This window comes from Coenobita brevimanus, chromosome 89 (assembly GCF_032717465.1).
Source record: "Coenobita brevimanus isolate Jiangsu-jjx chromosome 89, ASM3271746v2, whole genome shotgun sequence".
In the NCBI taxonomy this organism is placed as follows: Eukaryota; Metazoa; Arthropoda; class Malacostraca; order Decapoda; family Coenobitidae; genus Coenobita; species Coenobita brevimanus.
In genome coordinates, this window is record NC_137042.1 from 17,791,237 (window position 1) to 17,811,197 (window position 19,961).

Here is a 19,961-nt window from a genome sequence, read left to right on the forward strand (position 1 = left end):
ATTTGAAAAATGTCCAAATGACAGACCTTGCAATTGTGGCGCATTTATATATGTCAACAGGAGTCACAGTGACAAAAACGTTCGGATATACAGTATATATATACACTAAACAGGAGTCACAATGACAAACCGTTCGGACGTATACCAGGTATATATGTCAAAAGGAGTCACAGTGACAAAACGTTCGGACGTATATATACGTCAATGGGACGTGGCAGGTTAAATAATGAAATGTAGTGGTATTACTTTATACAAAAAAGACAAAAAGGCTAAAAACTGGTAAATGTTAGCATTTCTAAACAAAATTGAAAAGAGAGTCTAAATCAAGATCCATTAATTCTGAGATACCTGGAAACATGACATTCAAAAGACTGGATGTTACTGGAGGAGGAAAAGACGGAGTGAAGAGGGGATTTCCAGAGTTTACAAGATATTTACAATGATGGCTGAGAATGGTATTTGACTTCTGTGTAAGAAATTTACACAGAACTAGAGGCGATATTTTAACCAAATAGGTGCTACATGTCCAAAACAATGGGGTAAGGATGAAAGCAGAGCTCAGAAGGGCAGTGATAACTGAAACAAGGAAACGGGAAGAGAGTGATTTAGCACTACAGCCATATGGGAGAGAGAGAGAGAGAATGTAAAATGCTGTCAGTAAAAAAGGGACGAACCAACTTTAGCAAAAAAAATTGATTCCACCCTGTTGAAAGGTGCTGTATGTGGTGAGCTTTCCTGAAAGTTTGGAAGGCCATGAATATACAAGACTAACTATAAAATTGGGTAGAACTGGGAAAAGTAGGCTAACTGTGAAACAGGACAGACTTCAACGGGAAACTGATGAAAGGAAACACAAGTGCGAAGTGGAAGGTACTGCAGCGTTCATGATTCCCTGAGACACCTCTGATGGAGAGTCATTGGGCCACTCTACCGTTACTGGACGGCAGGTAGCTGAGTCAGATTGCCTGACCAACAAACACAGTGAAGCTGAGAATGGATCCGCTTGTTTCAAACGAAAGGTCATGAAAGAGAAAAGGGTGGGATTAAACATTAATAATGCCCAGCATTATTGCATAGGGTTATAAAACATGAAACAGTGTACCAAAATAATTTCACTTACTATTGATTACATATAACTTGAAAGATGAAAAAATTGTTATGGCGTTTGTTGTCCGCCACTCAACTCCCCAACACTTTCCAACCTTAGTTTGAATAATGCATAAGCAATTTCCTCTGCACTTATGCATTATTCACACTAAGGTAGGAAAGTATTGGGAAGCTGAATAGCAGACAACAAACCACATAGGGATTACTGTACTGTATTTCTTGCTCTTCTCTAAATACGTGTAGTCTGAACAACCAATAATGGAATGAACAGTATCGTAAACATCTCTTTCGACCGCCATCTCCCACACATCTCATTTCCCAAACGCTTCAGTCCAATTATTTGTCCCCGGAGAGCAACTTTGTCATGCTGCCGAGCCTGAACCATCATAATCATGACAGGGATACTCAGCTTAATGCGGGTGGGTTCGGTATATTTATGAGAGAAAGATAATTCTACTCCCTCGACAATGCTTCGGTATGAACCTTTCAGGTTTCAGTGGTAAATAAATTAGTATGTAGCGCTCTAGCGATCTTTATACGCACGGTTTTCGGCGAATAGTTTAAATTAGTGCATTCCCCTCCCTCTCTCTCTCTCTCTCTCTCTCGTATATATATATATATATAGAAAGAGAGAGAGTAAGGACGATTGCAATAGCAATTTCTGGCACCTGAGATCTGTTACGATATCCCAGTGGTCTCTCCAGTTCTGGAGATTGCGAGAAAGGCATGTCACTTATCCCACGGAGTCGTATCGCTTATCATATACTGGGGAGTTATTGGTTACTCTGACAGAGGTGGAAGGAGTGACATGAGTATTGAGATTCGGGCTTGTGGGATGGCATCAGCTGTTGTGTCAATGTTACCAACACATACACATAATAGTCCGCTGAATTACTCCTCAAAATCACTTGATTATTGCTGTATGGCATAAAATGCTGGAATCTCTATAGAGAACTGGGTGCACCCCCTACAGTATAGGATAAGATGGCTTATTTCCCGCGAAAATAGCTAGCATTCATGTCACTCGATGTCACGTTTTCTTCTAGTTCAAACTAATTGTTTCTAGATCTTGCGGTAATTGAGCTACATTGGCAACACTGCACTCTGTTGGTGTAGGCCCTGTTGGGAAAACTAGAGCACCGAGCGGGAGGGTGTCTGTGCGTGACCCTGGCTGGTGATGATATGAGGCATATAATTACTACCGCAGGTATGAGGAACAGATAAGGACCCACTCTGGGGTTTTGTGCGACAGCTCCACCCACACACACACACCCTTGTCCTAACCCAAGGAAATAAATAACGTCACCGTAACTGATAAGGTGCGATATCCCAATGGCCATAGATCACCAGTATACGCTATACGTGTGTGTGTGTGTGTGTGTGTGTGTGTAAGAGAGGTGTCTACTACCGCAATATATAATCAGAGCAGATTTATTTTCTCTCTCAAGTGTAGTAAACCTTTTCCTAACTTGGTTTATGATATATAGGTTACTGTACTATTCCTTTATTAGTTGTTCGAACTATACGTAATCATAGAGGTGCAAGAAGTACAGTAATCTCTATCTGGCTGTGAGCGGGAGGATGAAGGGTACAGGGTGGGGTTTTGGGGTTGGAGAGGAAAGTCGGGGGTTTGGGTGGGAGTATGGGACTACGAGGAAGGGAGGGGAAGGGGATAGCTCTCCACCGTGCAGTGTTACAAACACCTTAGTCCACGGAAAAGGAAGCGACCTTATTCCGACGTCTGTAGCTCTAATCCACTTCACCCTGATTATTTTTTTTTTTTCCGTTACTGCTACAACAAACGATTTAGTAAGGTTTGGATAGGCTTTTCGGACTGAAGGAGTTTGAATTAACCTTCAGTTACTACTGATAAATCTATCGGACGCAAAAAAATAAATAAAAATAAATAAACTGAACAAAACTAATCTGACTGGGGAGGTCATATATGGAAATGGTGAAGGATAAATGGTTATTTCTGTGGCCTGTGTGATATGAGGCTTAGTTGGTGAACCACCTCAGTCCGATGACGAACTTTAGAATTTTATTCATGTTATTGACAAAAGAACCTATTAGTCTTGGGCGAGCGCTCTAGCAGAGATGGGTTTAAGGAAAGCTCTATCTAGCTCCTCCAATACAAAAAAAATCACGAAAACTGAGCAATAATGTTTAGAGATAGCGAAAAAAATAAATTCATTATGAGACTGAAGAGAGAACAGATTTATGCCAGTCGACTGAAAGAGGAAGTATATTATGATTACTGGAGATGATCTGTATGGGGTTACAGGGAGCTACCTATCAGCCTGGGTCAGGATTCACAAAATGACTTAGGAACATTTGCTCATCATAATTAAAAACTGCCTTCGCAGGAAGGAAGCGGAAATAAAAGAACAGAATCCTCCCATGCCTCACAGTCATACTGAAAAAAAAAAATAAAATAAAATAAAATGAAGATTTGTGACATGTTTGTGATGCTAAACTATGAGTCACCCAGTAGCACAACAGGGGCTTTCGGATGCAATAATAAGCTACTGCAAGGAGTATTACAGAAACAGAATGAAATTTTACTAAAACTGATTGTTTACTAAAGAGACCCTCTTGTAGTTGGTACATAATAACCTTGCTAGTTCGGTGACGTCTGTTTTAGCATATTCTTGCTGCTACCCAACGATTTTCTTCAAAATGGAGTGTTACCTGGTATGGTAATTAATGAAGGTTTTCTTACCCCACTAAATCGAAAGTGTATCATAAGCTCCTGGAAACAGCTAGACTTTAAAGATCGCCAGCCTTCCAAAAGAAATGCATGATGTTCTGCACACAGCTACAATCTACTGACATAGTTCTCTGCAAACTGCCATGATGAGTGGTGAACAAACAACAGCACTGGATCTTCAAATTGTCTGTCTGTATGGTCTGACTTTTCACCCCACAAAACTATTTAAAAAGCATAAATCCAAAGAAAAGAAAAAAAAAGTTCCCGGGGGTATTTGCCCCAGGAACAGATGTGCTAAGTACGAAGAAAAATGAGGAAGAAAATAAGGATGGCGCTAAGTTGAAGAAAAGTGTTTGCAAGAATGGAGGACGAAAAATACAATAGGTATCCTCAGTACGGTCGGTGTGCAGATCTAAAAATATAATAACACGTCCCGGCTGAAAGCATTAATATAAGGATCGTTTTAATGACCTAGAAAAATCGCAGCATTTTTTCCGATATTTACATGTGTTAGATATGGCGTCAACGGGGTATTGTTTTTGCCGGCGCCCGCACGCGCGCGCGTGCATGCATATGCGTGTGTGTGTGTGTGTGTGTGTGTGTGTGTGTGTGTGTGTGTGTAACAAATACCTTAAATAATTTTATAACTAGAATTTGATCAAACGTGGCGAATTGTTTGTGAGACAGCGAAGAGGTTGACCCATTGTTTCGAGAACAATAAATCAAAGGTTAAGGCCACAGGGCTGTCAAAATTTGACCTAGCATTGTCAGCTTATTAAAAGAAAAAAAGTTTTTCCAATTTAATGCAAACTTTGCGGAATGGTTGAGGATAAGGCATAATGGTAGGGATTTGATTTTGACAACCAACCAAAAGGTCACTTCACAGGGACAGGGTTAAAGTTCGATCCGTGTGCCTGTGTGTGCACGAAATAACTAAAGCAGTGTTCACTTCATCTGGACCAAAGTTGAGGGAATATTTGAGGGTCTGTTTTTAGAAAAGCAAATTGCCAGATGACAAGGTCAACTTAAACAATTTTTATCCGAGTTGGACCAAGGGTTGCGGAAGGGTTATGGGATTTTATTTTGAGAATCAGTCAAAGGTCAGCGTAACAGGGAAAGGTCAGCTTAAAGTTTTGATTCGATTTGGATCAAACGTGGGGGTACCGTTAAAGATCAAGGACGAATAAAATAATTCAGTTTTAAGAGCAATCGGTGGAAGGTCGCCAAAGGACGAAGTTAAATATTTGGATTTCGACCATTTGGTGTGCACAGGTAGTACACTCAATAGGTGCTTCTTGTTATTATGTATATTACATCTTGACACCTTTTTTTTTCATTAAAGGTTCCACTGTAAATAATTACTGAAAAGGAATTTTAAACTATTTCTCGCACTAGGCATTTCAATGGAAATTGCAATATAAATTTTTCAAAACCGGATAATTATTATTTCTGTTTTCAACAGATAAGGTTCTCTTAATTTTGCAGCCAACGAACGTTTTTATCAGAGGGATGGAATGCGGCGCTACCTGAGAACCGCTCGTCGTGATGCGGGTTGTTGCCATGTTAACTTTGTAAAGTGTAGAGAAACAGTCATGACCCAGTGTCTTCTCGTGAACGTTTGTGTCTAATTAAGATGGAAATAAGCAATCCTATACATTAAAACATGGCATCCTTTCAATATTTACTTCTAGCTCACCATTGTTCTACATAATAATGTCCTCCACCTTGACAACAGATTAACTTGCAAATGAATTAGACGGTTAAGATATTGCACTTACATAATAATTTTTTATTTTTGTCCTCACAATGTGTTTTTACTAATATCGCATATTGTGATCGCAGCAGCAAATTTCAGTGTAGTGTGTGGATGGAGGTGCGGACGTGGAGAGGTGTGGGTGTCTGGCGAGTGTGTGGGTGTGGATGGCACCTCTGACGGCTGTACGTCGCCTTTCGTGGTCGTGGGGGAACAATGCCTCTACTTCGTCACTTTTGCTGAGCTAAACCAACAGGAGGCGCGGCAGATGTGTCACTCACTGGAAGCTGAATTGGCCGTCATCAACACCGCATCAGGATTCAAGAACGTCATTGACTACATCAACAATAACGGTACAGTATTACGAGTTTACCTAAGTAGTTAGAGATTCTTGGGTTGTAGTGAACCAGATGTTGGCTTGCTATTTATTTTTATGCATTCCACCTTCCGGTACTGTCCAAAGAATAACAATGAAAGTAACTGGTGTTATTGTTAATTAGATGAAGCCAGCCATCCCATCCATTATATTGCAGGTAAGTATAACAAGTCTCCTGTATGAATTAAGCTTTCAGACAACTTCTATATATACAGTTAATTCTGTAATAACTTAAGCACTGTGTGTGTGTGTGGCTCCTCTGCTTCTGACATAGGTCTATGGTTTAGGTAAGTATGCAGACAGGGGGTTTTTACAACTGTGACATGAAGGATCTGTATATTCCGTGTCAATGTGGGGAGATTACACGAGCATCTTTGTGGGTCATCACAATTATTTGAAAATCAGGTTTGGAGTTTGGTATGTAGAGAGAATGGAGGATAAAAAATGGATGCGGAGGGTGAGAGGTGTGAACGTTATGGTTTGAGTTACGAGACGCAGACCGAAATAGACCTGGAACGAGGTCACTGAGTGTGACCTCAGGGATAAGAGATTGAATAATAAGGCTGCTTGAGATCAAGCAGTGTGGAGAACCGCCATTAACTGACCAAGGCCAACACATGCAAGCATGTAGCAGTCTCGGTAAACGAATGAACGAACGATACCATCACCTTCACCATGCCCATTTGGTACACTCCATCCCTTAACTCGCTCCAGAACATCCCCAGTGTACTATTAGCTCATGCTCTCGGGCAACAAACCCCTCATGACTAAACACATAGACACAGGACAGCTGAATAGCCCTTATTCAAGAATAGACTAAACACGTACCATTACCATCCAGAACAACCACCACACCCCAGCACGATCTCCACCCGACGGCCTCCTCTCTCGGTCTCATTGCCTATGACTTTACGGAAGGTATTTTTATTCTAAATTGACCCAAAACTGGTATCTCTCCATCATGAATACTAACTTGTATAAAGGAGTTAACCATACAATATGGTGGCAGCCATGATGAAGTGCTATGGAAAGGAGGTAGAGCCATAGTATTATCTTATTCTTCCTTATTCTACCACTGAGCTACCTGAAATGAACCACAAAGGGAAAAAAATCCGAGCCAGGTTAAGGTAAAATAACTACGGCCATCCAAAGTATGTGGAGAGTAGCTAACGACCTCTCACTTGACCACCTCCCCAGTATTATATCAGACACAGCAAATGTAAATCCAGATAGATAGGAAAGTTTTGATCAGTCACAAGAAGGCTAACTGGATATGGTTCACGCAGAACAGAGCAAATACGGTACCAGAATCGTTGAACCTGGACTCTCTTCAAACACTGACAAACCGTCAGTACTCATAGAAACAGCAAGGAAATTTCATATCCCTAGTGGGAATACCCAATACCTCAACCCTAACATCTCCCCTCAAATATAATAACTCATCAAGGATAGAAACAAATTAAAGAGAAAAACTCAATCTACCCTGCAGAACTAGAAACCATAAACAACCTCAACAATAACACAAGTGAGCTGATTAAAACACACAAGCTCAGAGAAGCCAATGCATCCATAGGGTTAACTCCATGCTAGGGAACATTTATGCACATCTGGGGCTGGAAGAGGCAGCCTGTCGTAAAACATGCATGTACGTACTGGTTTTTGTGCCAAAATTGGAGACCAAATAGTTCCAACCGTGGGCGTAGATCATGGAGGGGATGAGGGGATAAATTCCCCTTACAATTGGCCTGGGGGATATCCTATGTAATTATTCCCCGCCGCCCCCTTCACTATAATCCTGAAATAGTGCAATGTTTATCTCTAATAATATACCGGTAACCCAAAGAATATTTACAGTTTTTACATAAAAACAGTTATCTCAAAACCTGAAAAGCTGAAGTTACTGAAAATTTTGCTTTTCAATAAGCGACAGTGTGATGATTCAGTGATGTCAGATTTCTCTGCAAGTAACGAAATGTGCAACATTTCTTGTCCTAGTGCATGGTACCCGCTATTTTGTCTATCTATATTATAATAATCCGATTTCTGTATGTTTATTGGTTTGTTTATTTTACCATAATACAGCAAAAACGGAGCAACTTAACGCAATTTTTATTACAGCAAGGTATCGTTAAAATGCTCTAATTTTATGAACAAATCAATTGCCAGTCCAATTAGGCCACCGGTTCCCAAGGTATGACTCATTTCTGGCCTATTAACATCGAGCGGAGGATGCCGAAGGCGGCATTAAAGCGAGTTTTTTATAAATTTTATACAAGGAGCTTTATCATCTCACTTCCATCGGGATGGCCCTCCCTTCTCTCTACATTTAAGTACCGGTACTGTACTGCTTAGTCTGAAGAATAACCCCTCCCCCCCCCAAAAAAAAGAAAAAAAAATCACCATTAAAAAAAAAATCTGCATACATCAACATTCATGGGTCCAGATCTGAGGAGAGACTGTTTATTGCCCCGTCTAAGTTTACTTTGAAATACATTTTCTTTGCAACGTTGTTTAAGTCTTTATAAGATCTACCGGTATTGTTCGAGCAGAACTGGACGGAGCTGACTACTGGCTTGACGGCAGTGATCTAGCTACCGAGGGTGACTGGCTCTACACTTCTGGCCAAGCAGTTCCCATGGGCACACCTTTCTGGGCATCTTGGGTCGGTGGCCGTCAGCCAGATGATGCAAATGGCAATGAAGACTGCCTGCATATCAGAGCCAATCGATTCTACTACATGAATGACTACCCCTGTACAGATACCGAGAGACCGCTGTGTGAACAACCACGTCAGCTTAACATCAGCAGTAAGTACAGGTACAGTTGTTCACCATAGATCAATAAGTAGATGTACTGTGCATGCACTCATTATTTAACTTACACTGGAAGACAATAATTTTCCTGGTATGGAAAGAAGTAGAATGAAATGATGAATCTGCTGAAGCGTTTCTTCGACAACAAAAATATCACAACACGTCAGCAAAGTATTAAAAATTGCCTTAGTAACGATATTATCAGATATCTCGAGACGAAAGAACAAACTCATCAATGACAGATAATATGGCTTTCGCCAAGAACAATGTATTACATGATTCCATGAAATCACTTAATATACTCTCATCTCCAATGCCTTTAATAGTGTCTGGCATCTCTGTATGGTCTGTCGTCACTAACTGTTTTTAAGTGTCTGTAACGGAAGGACGCACGCAGTGACAGAATATTCATTCAGATTCCCCTGCTATAAAAGCTGGGGTCCTACAGAGATTCCTGTGGCCAATGACTTTGTTTATCCATAACAAAGAATTCCTGTCTATCAGATATAATCCTGTTGCCTTTTGAAGATAGCGACCATTCGTATTTTCTTGACGTTTAATATAGTATTCTTAAACAGCCACCCACCCACCTACCCACACACACACTGTGTATATATATATATATATATATATATATATATATATATATATATATATATATATATATATATATATATATATATATATATATATATTTGTGGTAGGTGGGGGCGCTCACCATCCACTCACTCAATGTAGTGCTACTCTCGGGTGTCTGCCCTGTCCTCTCCTCCATTCTTCTCTTCTTCCATCTTCTTCTATCTTTCTTTCCTTCATTCTTTCCTCATCCTTCTGCCTACGAGTGACTTTACACTTCCTCTTCTGTCTTTCATTCCTTCATTCTTTCCTCTTTCTTCTGCCTATGGGTGACTCTACACTGAGCGACAGGCTAAATGGTTTCCTGTACACCAGGAAACTATTTACTACGCTGGGTGGTAACCATAAAACCAAATTTTGGCGCCTGGTGGTTTAGTGGGTAATTATTGTGTTCCAATCGAATTGAGCCGGTGAAGGTTTATATCCAAGGGATGGTTGGGGTTTATTGCTCGCGTAATGCCACTCAGGGATGAGTGAGGTTGGTCACTCTCATCTTAAATGTCAGGACAAACTGCCTAGCCCTGGGCACCTACGCTCCTCATGGGGCAACGTAGGATTGGATGATGGATGGATATATATATATATATATATATATATATATATATATATATATATATATATATATATATATATATATATATATATATATATATATATATATATGTTAATACCACAGTCTCATTAATGACGTACTTCTTGCATGAAAAAAAAAAAAAAAAAAAAAATACAGAAAATATTACTATCTTCTGTTCCAATGCCAGCTGGATGTCACTGGAATTACTGCTGAAATACTGCAAATAATCATGGGCTTCTTTAAAATGTTTGTGAATTCTTCACTTATGAGCTGTTGACCGTTATGGATAAAAGCCATTTGAGTTCTCAAACGGAGGACTGCTTAATTTGATGGAGAGGGTAAGAGGAGACAGCCGGGTGAAGTACGAGTACAATACACCTCAATGATAATTATTAAAAACCATACAGTATAATTAAAGACTTATTTCCTGCACCACCCTGTGTTATATATATATATATATATATATATATATATATATATATATATATATATATATAGATAGATAGATAGATATAGATAGAAAGATGGATAAATAGATCTATCTATCTATCTATCTATATACCTAGGCTGCTTCCCCCAAGGAATGGGAGGTAGCCGAGACAGGACGACTCACTCCCCATTTACTCATCCATTCAAACACATTCATTCGCATCTTAGCCCCAAAGGGAAGAACGGACAGATCCTCACCGCACCACACCGCACAAGGGTCAACTGCACAATGCAATCAGTGACATCCGCAGCAGGGCCCGACAGCAGAACTGGTTTACCCCTGCCACATCATAACAGACCCATCCCCTTACCCGCACCTGACCTGACTAGCTGATCAGATATATTGTATATATATATATATATATATATATATATATATATATATATATATATATATATATATATACACCGGTATATATTTTACATCCGCAACTCGTGTTGCGAGTAGCGGGTGTTAAGTTTTTAAACGGCGCATGTGCGCATATGTGGGGGGGAGGTGTCATGTTTTAACCGGCACATTGGTGTGTGTGTGTGTGTGTGTGTGTGTGTGTGTGTGTGTGTGTGTGTGTGTGTGTAAGAAAAATATAAAAAAAAATAAAAAGCTTGGTGGAAGGGCAGAGGGACAGCCCATACAGAATAATAGGACACGTTGCTCCAAAAATTCAGCTCATGCAGTTATTATTCAACTCTGACCAAACACTGGTCAAGGTCGCACAGGAACGGCAAAGTGTGACCCTTCTGTGTGACTTAATAAAATAAGTCAGAGTTTTAGTCCAATTTAAACAAAATTTGGTGAAATGGTTGACAGCCAGACAAGGCGTACAGACATACATATATACATCATATAATCCTGCATTGCCCCATGAGAAGGTAGGAGCCCGGGGCTGGGCAAGTTGGTCCTGACATTTAAGATGAAAGTGACCAACCTCATTCATCCCTGAGTGGCATTAAGTAAGCAATAATCCCCAACCACCCCTTGGATATAAACTTGCACAGGTTCAATCCGATTGGAGCGCCGTAATTATTAACCACTAAACCACCAGGGGCCATAATTTGGTTATATGGTTACCACCCAGCATAGTATATGGTTTCCTTGTGTACAGGAAACCACTTGGCTTGTCACTCAGTGTAGAGACACCCGCGGACAGAAGGAAGATGAAAGATGGAAAGAAGAAGTGGAAAGACAGAAGGAAGGAAGGACATAAGAGGCAGGAAGGAAAGAAGGAATAAAGAAAGGAAAAGGCAACCACCTGTGAGTAGATCGAGTGAGTGGATGTGAATGCCCCCACCCACCACAAACAAGGAGTACACCAATTGTTTTTTAGAACAAGTCAAAGGTCAAGGTCACAGGGACGGATCAACTTAATTTCACTTCTGATTTAGATCAAACTTTGTGGAGCAGTTGAGGATAAGACAAGACATAAAGGATTCAGTTTTGAGAAGTCAATCAAAGGTCAAGGTCACATGGAAACGTCAAAGGCAATACATACAAGGAAAGGTCAACACAGACGGTTACGATCTTATCTGTATCAAACTCAGTGGAAATGTGAAGGGCCAAGTAAGAACAAAAGCATTAAATTTTGTGAGCAATCAGTCAAAAGTCATGGTCAAATGGCAGAAAAAACTAAATAATTAAAACAATTTTTATCTTACTTGGATCAAAACTGGTGGATGAGTTGAGGATCACCCCAAAAGTTAATCTATTACTTTTAAGAACATAGACTTACAGGTCAAGGTCATCTGGCACGCTCATCTTCAATAGTTATTATCCAGTGTAAACTAAACTTTGTGGGTTCAAGCTGAAACACGGATAAAGAAATTCGACTTTTGTTTTTTTCCTAATAACAGAACAGAGAAAGGAAAAACAAATGAATAAAAAAAATAATCCATACACCAGATTACTGGCATCCTCCATTCATAAAATATCTGGAACAGTTGGACCTGAACAGCTGTGGGTCGAAGTTTGCGGGGAAACAACTCCGGGGAAGCGAGTTCCAGAGAGATGCAGTTAGGAGAACAGAAGAATTCTGATAAGCAGAAGTTCTGCAGTATAGCTGTGTGACATTCCAGTCATGAACGCTACCAGATGCCCGTATAGCACGAGGGATGGCATGGAGAGGTGGCACAATGGATGCAACTTCGTCCGAGCATTTGCCATAAAAATATCTGTATTTTTTTTTTTTATGTGAGGAAGAAGGAACCAAAGGCCATGAGCCTGCAGTAACCGTTCCCTCCAAGAGAAAAACAAAATACAAGAGAAAGCCAAATTCAAGATCCATTCATTTCGAGATGCCTGGACACACTGCATTTGAAAGACTGGAGATCATAGGCAGCAGGAAATACAGACAGAGGGATACAGTTCCAGAGTTGACCTGTTGCATAAATGAAGGACTGGGAGTAACGGTTAACTCTTGTATTAGAGAGTTGGACAGAAAAGGGATGAGAGTTTGCTGCTAGACGGGTGCTACGCGCCCGTCGTAGAGGTGGAGGAATGCATGCAGACAGTTCAGAGGAGCAGTGACCATTAAAGTAGCGATAGAAAAGAGATAGAGATGCAACAGTGCGGCGAAGAGACAAAGGTTGAAGGGAGTCAGTAAGAGGAGGACAGTTAATGAGACGAAAAGCCTTTGACTCCACCCTGTTGAGAAGAGCAGTATGTGGGGAGCCTCCCCACACATGAGAGTTGTACTCCACACAGGGGCGGATAAAACCACTGTATAGAGTCAACAATTGTGCAGGGGTAAAGAAAGAACGGAGTTGACTTAGCACACCCTATCTCTTGGAAGCAGATTTTACAAGAGATGTAATATGATCTTTCCAAGATAAGTCCCGAGTAAATGAAACCCCAAGCATGTTCAAGGATGATGCAGGATTAAGCTGAATATTATTAAACATTAGTGGGTATACCTGTGGAAGATTTTGACGGGTTGATAGGTGTAAGAACTGAGTCTTAGATGCATTAAAAACAAGATTATTTTTACCCCAGTCAGAGATACGAGCCAAGTCAAACATTAGGTGTGCCATAGCCTCATCCCTTGTTTGTTGAAGTAACTGCTGAGATGGGCATTGCGGGAACCAAATGGAAAGGTGAAGGGTGGAGTCATCAGCGTATGAGTGGATAGGGTTAGATGTACAGCTTAGAAGGTCATTGATGAATAAAAGGAAGAGAGTTGGTGATAGGACAGAGCCCTGAGGAACACCACTGTTGATAGATCTAGGAGAAGAACGATGGCCGTCTACAACAGCGGCTATAGAACGACCAGAAAGGAAGCTAGAGATGAAGGCACAGATAGAAGGATAGAAACCGTAAGATGGCAGTTTGGAAATTAAAGATTTATGCCAGACTCGATCGAAAGCCTTTGAGATGTCAAGTGCAATGGCAAAGCTTTCGCCAAAGTCCCGAAAGGAGGATGACCAGGAGTCTGAAAGGTAGGTGAGAAGATCGCCAGTCGAGCGTCCCTGACGGAACCCGTACTGACGATCAGAAAGAAGGTTGTGATAGGAAAGATGCCTTAAAATTTTTCTATTGAGAATTGACTCGAAAACTTTTGAAATACAGGACGTTAAAGCAATTGGACGATAGTTGGAGGGTTGGGAGTGGTCACCCTTCTTTGGGACTGGCTGAATGAGAGCAAACTTCCAGCAAGAAGGAAAGGTACAAGCTGACAGACAAAGGCAAAAGAGTTTGCCTAGACAGGGTGTAAGCATAGAAGCACAGTTCTTGAGAACAACATGAGGGATTCCATCAGGCCCATATGCCTTATTAGTACTGAGGCCAGTGATGGCAGAAAATACATCAGCTGAAGAAATTTTAATGTTAGCCATGAGGAAGTCAGAGGGGGGAAGTGATGGAGGAACAGCACCGGAATCGTCTAAGGTGGAATTGGAGGAGAAAGTCTGAGCGAAGAGATCTGCTTTATCAGTAGAAGAAATAGCTATAGAGCCATCAGAGTAGAAAAGAGGAGGGAAGGATGATGAGGTAAAGTTGTTAGAAAGGTTTTTGGCAAGGTGCCAGAAGGAGCGGGAAGAGTTCGAGTTAGAGAGTTGAGAGCATTTTGTACAGATGAAATTATTTTTAGCAGAGAGAAGAACAGACTTAGCACGATTCCGGGCAGAAATGTAAAAAAGATGTGATTCAGGGGTGGGTTGGTCCCTTTTATAGGCCCTCTCCTTGTTGCGGACAGCATTAGAACAAGCAAGATTAAACCAAGGCTTTCGTGCATTAGTCAAAGGATATGAGAAAGGACTGTATGCTTCCATGCCCAAGAGAATAACTTCAGTAATGCACAAGGCACACCCAGATGGCTCCCGGCCATGGAAGCAATAATCATTCCAGGGAAAATCAAAGAAGTACTGCCTGAGGGCCTCCCAATCCGCAGCTCCAAAGTGCCAGAGATGATGTTTTTTTGGAGGGTCCGCAGGCCGTACCAGAGCGATAGGACAGGTTAAGGTGATAAGGTTGTGATCGGAGGAGCCCAACGGAGAGAAAAGATTAACAGTGTAAGCAGAAGGATTAGTTGTAAGGACGAGATCAAGTATGTTGGAGCTCTCTCCAAGGCGGTCAGGGATACGGGTAGGGTGCTGTACAAGCTGCTCTAGGTCATTAAGGATAAAAAAGGTGTAGGCTTGTTCACCAGGTGGATCAGTGAAAGGAGAGGAGAGCCAAAGGTGGTGGTGAACACTGAAATCTCCAAGAATGGAGATTTCAGAGAAAGGAAAAATGGATAGAATGTGTTCCATCGTAGAAGATAGTCAAAGAATTTTTGATAATCAGTAGAATTAGGAGATAAGTAAACAGCACAGATATATTTAGTCAGAGAATGACAGGAAAGCCGAAGCCAGAGTGTAGAGAATTCACAAGAATCGAGTTCAGGAACACGAGAGCAAGATAAGTTGTTGCGTATATATACACAACAGCCACCTTTGGCTTTGAAATGAGTATAGAGAAAGTAGGAGGATACAGAAAAGGGTTTGCTGTCAGTTGCCTCAGACAGCTGAGTCTCAGTTAGGAAAAGAAGGTGAGGTTTTGAGAAGGAGAGGTGGTGTTCAACAGAGCGAAAGTTAGAGGAAAGGCCACGAATGTTGCAGAAATGAAGAGAGTCAGACAGTGGTTCCAGGCACCTTGAGTCGTCACCGGGAGAGGGGCTGAAGGTTTGCTGTCAGTTGCCTCAGACAGCTGAGTCTCAGTTATAAAAAGAAGGTGAGGTTTAGAGGAGGAGAGGTGGTGTTCAACAGAGCGAAAGTTAGAGGAAAGGCCGCGAATGTTGCAGAAATGAAGAGGAAGAGAGTCAGACAGTGGTTCCAGGCACCTCGAGTCGTCACCGGGAGAGGGGCGGAAGGTGGGGGCATTTATGTTCCCCCCCCCTGGGGACTCCGAGGCTGGGTGATGAAACGCCATGATTTTTTTAAAATTTTGGAAAAGGAAGTGTGGTGTGTACTGTGCATGTAGTTTGGTGTAGATAGAGAAATTTGTGTTGGAGAGCATGCTGGCCTACTCTCTGTGTAACTGAGACACTGAAAAAGTTCAGCAAAGGGGAATGGTCAAGAACTAGTCCTGAGGGCTGATGAAACCGGAGCTCCAGCACTCCCTGTCATCAGCTTTCCATCCACCCCGGGAGTACTGCCATGCTTGACTGGAGCTACAGTCTACTCCTCAAAAATAATGCAAGGGAGGCAACATTCCTTCATACTTGTAGGAGAGGTAGTTTATTTATAATAGCAATAATTCCAACAGCTTTGTTCTGAATTTTGTCTAAATGTTTTAGTGCAATCTCTCCACATCCATTCCACAAGGGTGAGCAATATTCAAGCTGAGAGCGCACGTCTTATAAATTATAGCTAACTGTTCGTCAATGAAAATTCAAAGGTCAAGGGCATATGGAAAGATCAAAGATCAAGGTCACAGGGGAAGGTCAACTCAAGCAGTTTTGATATGATTCAAGTAAAGTTGGTGGATGGGTTAATGGTTTGGCATGCATGAAAGAATTCAATTTTGATAGTAATCTGTCAAGGGTTACTACATAGGACAAAGTCAAATATTCGATCCTTAGACTACACAGTGGTCATGGATCTTGCGCTCTGTGCCACCTTTTCACATTGACGCTGACGAAGAGCCTACACGGGGTGGTGCTATGTACCCTGGGTGGAACAAAGAATCTGTGGCTTCCACTCATGAACCAAACATCTTCACATTTCCCAGCTCCTTGCCGTGGGGAAGGAACCAGTCTGAACCTAGAGAGGCACTGTTTACCACGACGGGGCATAGGTTTCCTTCACTGTGTGTCGGATGGTTCCACAGAAGCAGTTGGTTTCTTGTGATTGATGAGTCTGCTTGGCCAGACAGATCTGGGTTAAGCAACAACAACAACAAGAACAAAAAGAACAACAACCAACAACAACCCCTTCGCATTTTCCTTAAATCTGGGAACACCTCTGACTTAATTACCTCTCCACAGTGCATAACTTCCGCATATCAAAGTAAATAATTCCTTTTTGGAATTTGTCATTAGTCTCTCACTAGATTTTTATTGCATAATTTGTTTTCCTTCCTTTCATTATGATTGTATTGAAATTTCGCCTATTTCTTTAGTATGATCGAGATGCTCTTTGTACTTTATAAAATCAATCAATCAATCAATCATTTCCTGTGGCACCCTCGGGGATGCATAGGGCCTCGATGAACTCACACCACCACATCCTATCTTGTGCTAACTCCTCAAGATCTCCCCAACACTCATCTCCAGCTTCCCGTCTCATTGTCCTCACCCACGTCTCTTTTGGCCTTCCTCTACCTCTCCTACCAGGTGCCACCCACCCTGGTGTACCTCGTACTATTCCCTGTCTCCTATACACATGTCCTAGCCACTTCCATCGTGAGAATCTAACATATTCATCGATCGGCTGCACTCCCGTTATTTCTCTAATTCTACTATTTGGTATCCTTTCCCACCACTTAACTCCTAATATTCTTCTAAGTGCTTTATTTTCAAACACCAAGAATTTATTTTCCATAGTCACTGTGCTGTACCAAGACTCGTGTCCATAAATTAAGATACTCCTAACCATTACCTTATAAAGTTTGATTTTTGTATGCACAGAGAAATTGTTATTATTCCAAATATTTTTAAGCATTCCCATTGCCTGATTAGCCTTCTTTAACCTTTCCTCGAATTCAAAGTTCAAAGAACCATCCTTGGCTAAATAAGTACCTAAATATTTAAACCTATCAACTTGCTTTACAACCATACCTCCAATTACACATTCTTGCGCATTTTCCATATTCATATTGATTATTTCAGTTTTTCCACAATTAATAACCAAACCCACCTTGCGACCTTCACTCACCAAACAGTCCAACACTCTCTGCATCTCTTCTGGCCCATCACAAATCAAAACTATATCATCTGCATAATCTAAATCCAAAAGTTTCCTGTTCTCTCCCCAAAGTATACCTGCACCGGTTTCTGTTCCAACACGTTTCATAATGTAATCAATGACCAATATAAATAGTAAAGGCGATAGAACACCACCTTGAATTACTCCGGACTTGACTTCAAACGAATCACTCAGACAACCATCAACCATCACTTTACAGAATGTGTCCTCATGCATGTTCATAATGACCCTCACAAACTCCTCTGGTATTCCATAATGTCTCATGATCTTCCCCATAGACTCTCTCGAAACACTGTCAAAAGCCTTTTCAAAATCAACAAAACATAGACTTAACGGTACTCTCATTTCATTAACTTGCTGCATCAAATGCCTAACTATAAAGATCTGATCATTGCAACCACGTCCCTTTCTAAAACCAGCCTGTTCATCCCTCAGAATACCCTCAACCACCGGCTCCAACCTATTTAACAACACTCTACTGAAAACTTTCAAAGCTATCGGTGACAAAGAGATTCCCCTCCAATTACCACATTCACTCAGGTCTCCTTTCTTCGGAACTTTAACAATTACACCATTCTTCCAAACTGATGGTAGTAACCCCGTCACCCATATCTTATTGAATAGCTTGGTCAAGATCATTATTAATCTATCCCCCTCCACTTTAAACATTTCCGGAAATAAACCATCCTCCCCTGGTGCCTTATTATTCTTTAACTGTTTTACTGCTTTCTCCACTTCTGCAAGCCTCAACTCTCCTGTTTCTATATTTAAATCTTCCTGAGCAGACGGTATATCCTCTTCTGGTGGTATTGGTCTATTAAGAACTGTCTCAAAATGCTCTTTCCATCTATTTTTAATATCTCCATCTTTGGTCAATAAATTTCCCTGTCTCTAATTGGTATTTCCTTGCGTTTACCTGCATTACCACTCAGTTCTCTAATCGATTCATATGCTATTCTTTGACTCTGTCCATCATTTTTGTTTATTAGGATTTCAGTCTCTGCAACCTTTTCATCCACACATCTTCTTTTATCTCTCCTAGCTAACCTTCTTACTTCTGAATTCAAACTCCAGTACGCAGCTCTTGCTAATTCAATCTCTCGTTCATCAACGCATTGCATCTCACTCCTCAATTTAGCCTCACCTCTCTTTTTTATCATATCCCACGTTTCCTCTGATATCCATTTCTTTCTCCTGAATCTACGTCTCCTTCCAATCGTACATTCAGCAGTCTCATGCAAAACTTTGTTCACATCCTCCCACATCTCATCTACACTTCTCTCCCCCTCTTCCAACGTTTCCAACACCAAAAACCTATTTCTGCATTCTAATCTGAATTCCTCCTTTTCTTCTCCTTCTCTTCTAAGCTTAACAATATCGTATCTACCAACACCAGATTTTTCCTTCTTCTGATTTTTAAGTTTAAACCTTATTTTTGCAATGCTGAGTTGATGGTCACTACCAATATCCGCTCCCCGTTTAACATGAACATCTAGCAGAGAACTTCTATGCCTCCTACTGATAGCGATGTGATCAATCTGATTTTTATATTTTCCACATGGCGACACCCAAGTTGTCTTGTGTATATTGCAATGCTGAAAGAGTGTGCCCCCGATGACTAAGTCATTTGCTAGACAGAAGCTTCCAAACCTCACTCCGTTTTCACTCATCCTACTACCAACTCCCATCTTACCCATACATGCCTCAAATCCCTCATTTGAACAGCCCATTACTGCATTAAAGTCTCCAACGCAGATCAAAACATCATGTCTAGGTACCCTTCCTACTCCTTCTTGCAACTTTTCATAAAATGTGTCTTTCCTTTCATCGAGTGCATCATTAGTAGGTGCATAACACACAAACAGACTGATGTTGCCATGATTTGATTTAAACCGTGCGTATAGCAATCGCTCATCTATAGGATCCCACTCACATAAAGCCTTATTTGCTTTACAACCCAGCAACAATCCTACTCCCTGATAATGCATTCCGTCCTGTCGGCCTGATATCAATAAACGTATAAAGGTGCAACAATAAATCAACAAAAAGTGTGTCAGAGACATAGCATATATTACACATTCTCAGGAAGGCTCCACTGGAGTGACACC

The 19,961-nt window shown here is 41.1% G+C and overlaps 1 protein-coding gene across 1 annotated transcript in view; it reads left to right on the forward strand.

Moving 5' to 3' along the window:
• Positions 1-19,961, forward strand: part of LOC145411406 (macrophage mannose receptor 1-like) — a 49,115-nt gene that overhangs the window by 22,832 nt on the left and 6,322 nt on the right. The window contains exons 3-4 of the mRNA XM_080281447.1: positions 5,660-5,923; positions 8,496-8,750. Of these exons, the coding sequence (XP_080137573.1) occupies positions 5,660-5,923; positions 8,496-8,750 (519 nt within the window). The remainder of the gene's footprint in view (positions 1-5,659; positions 5,924-8,495; positions 8,751-19,961) is intronic.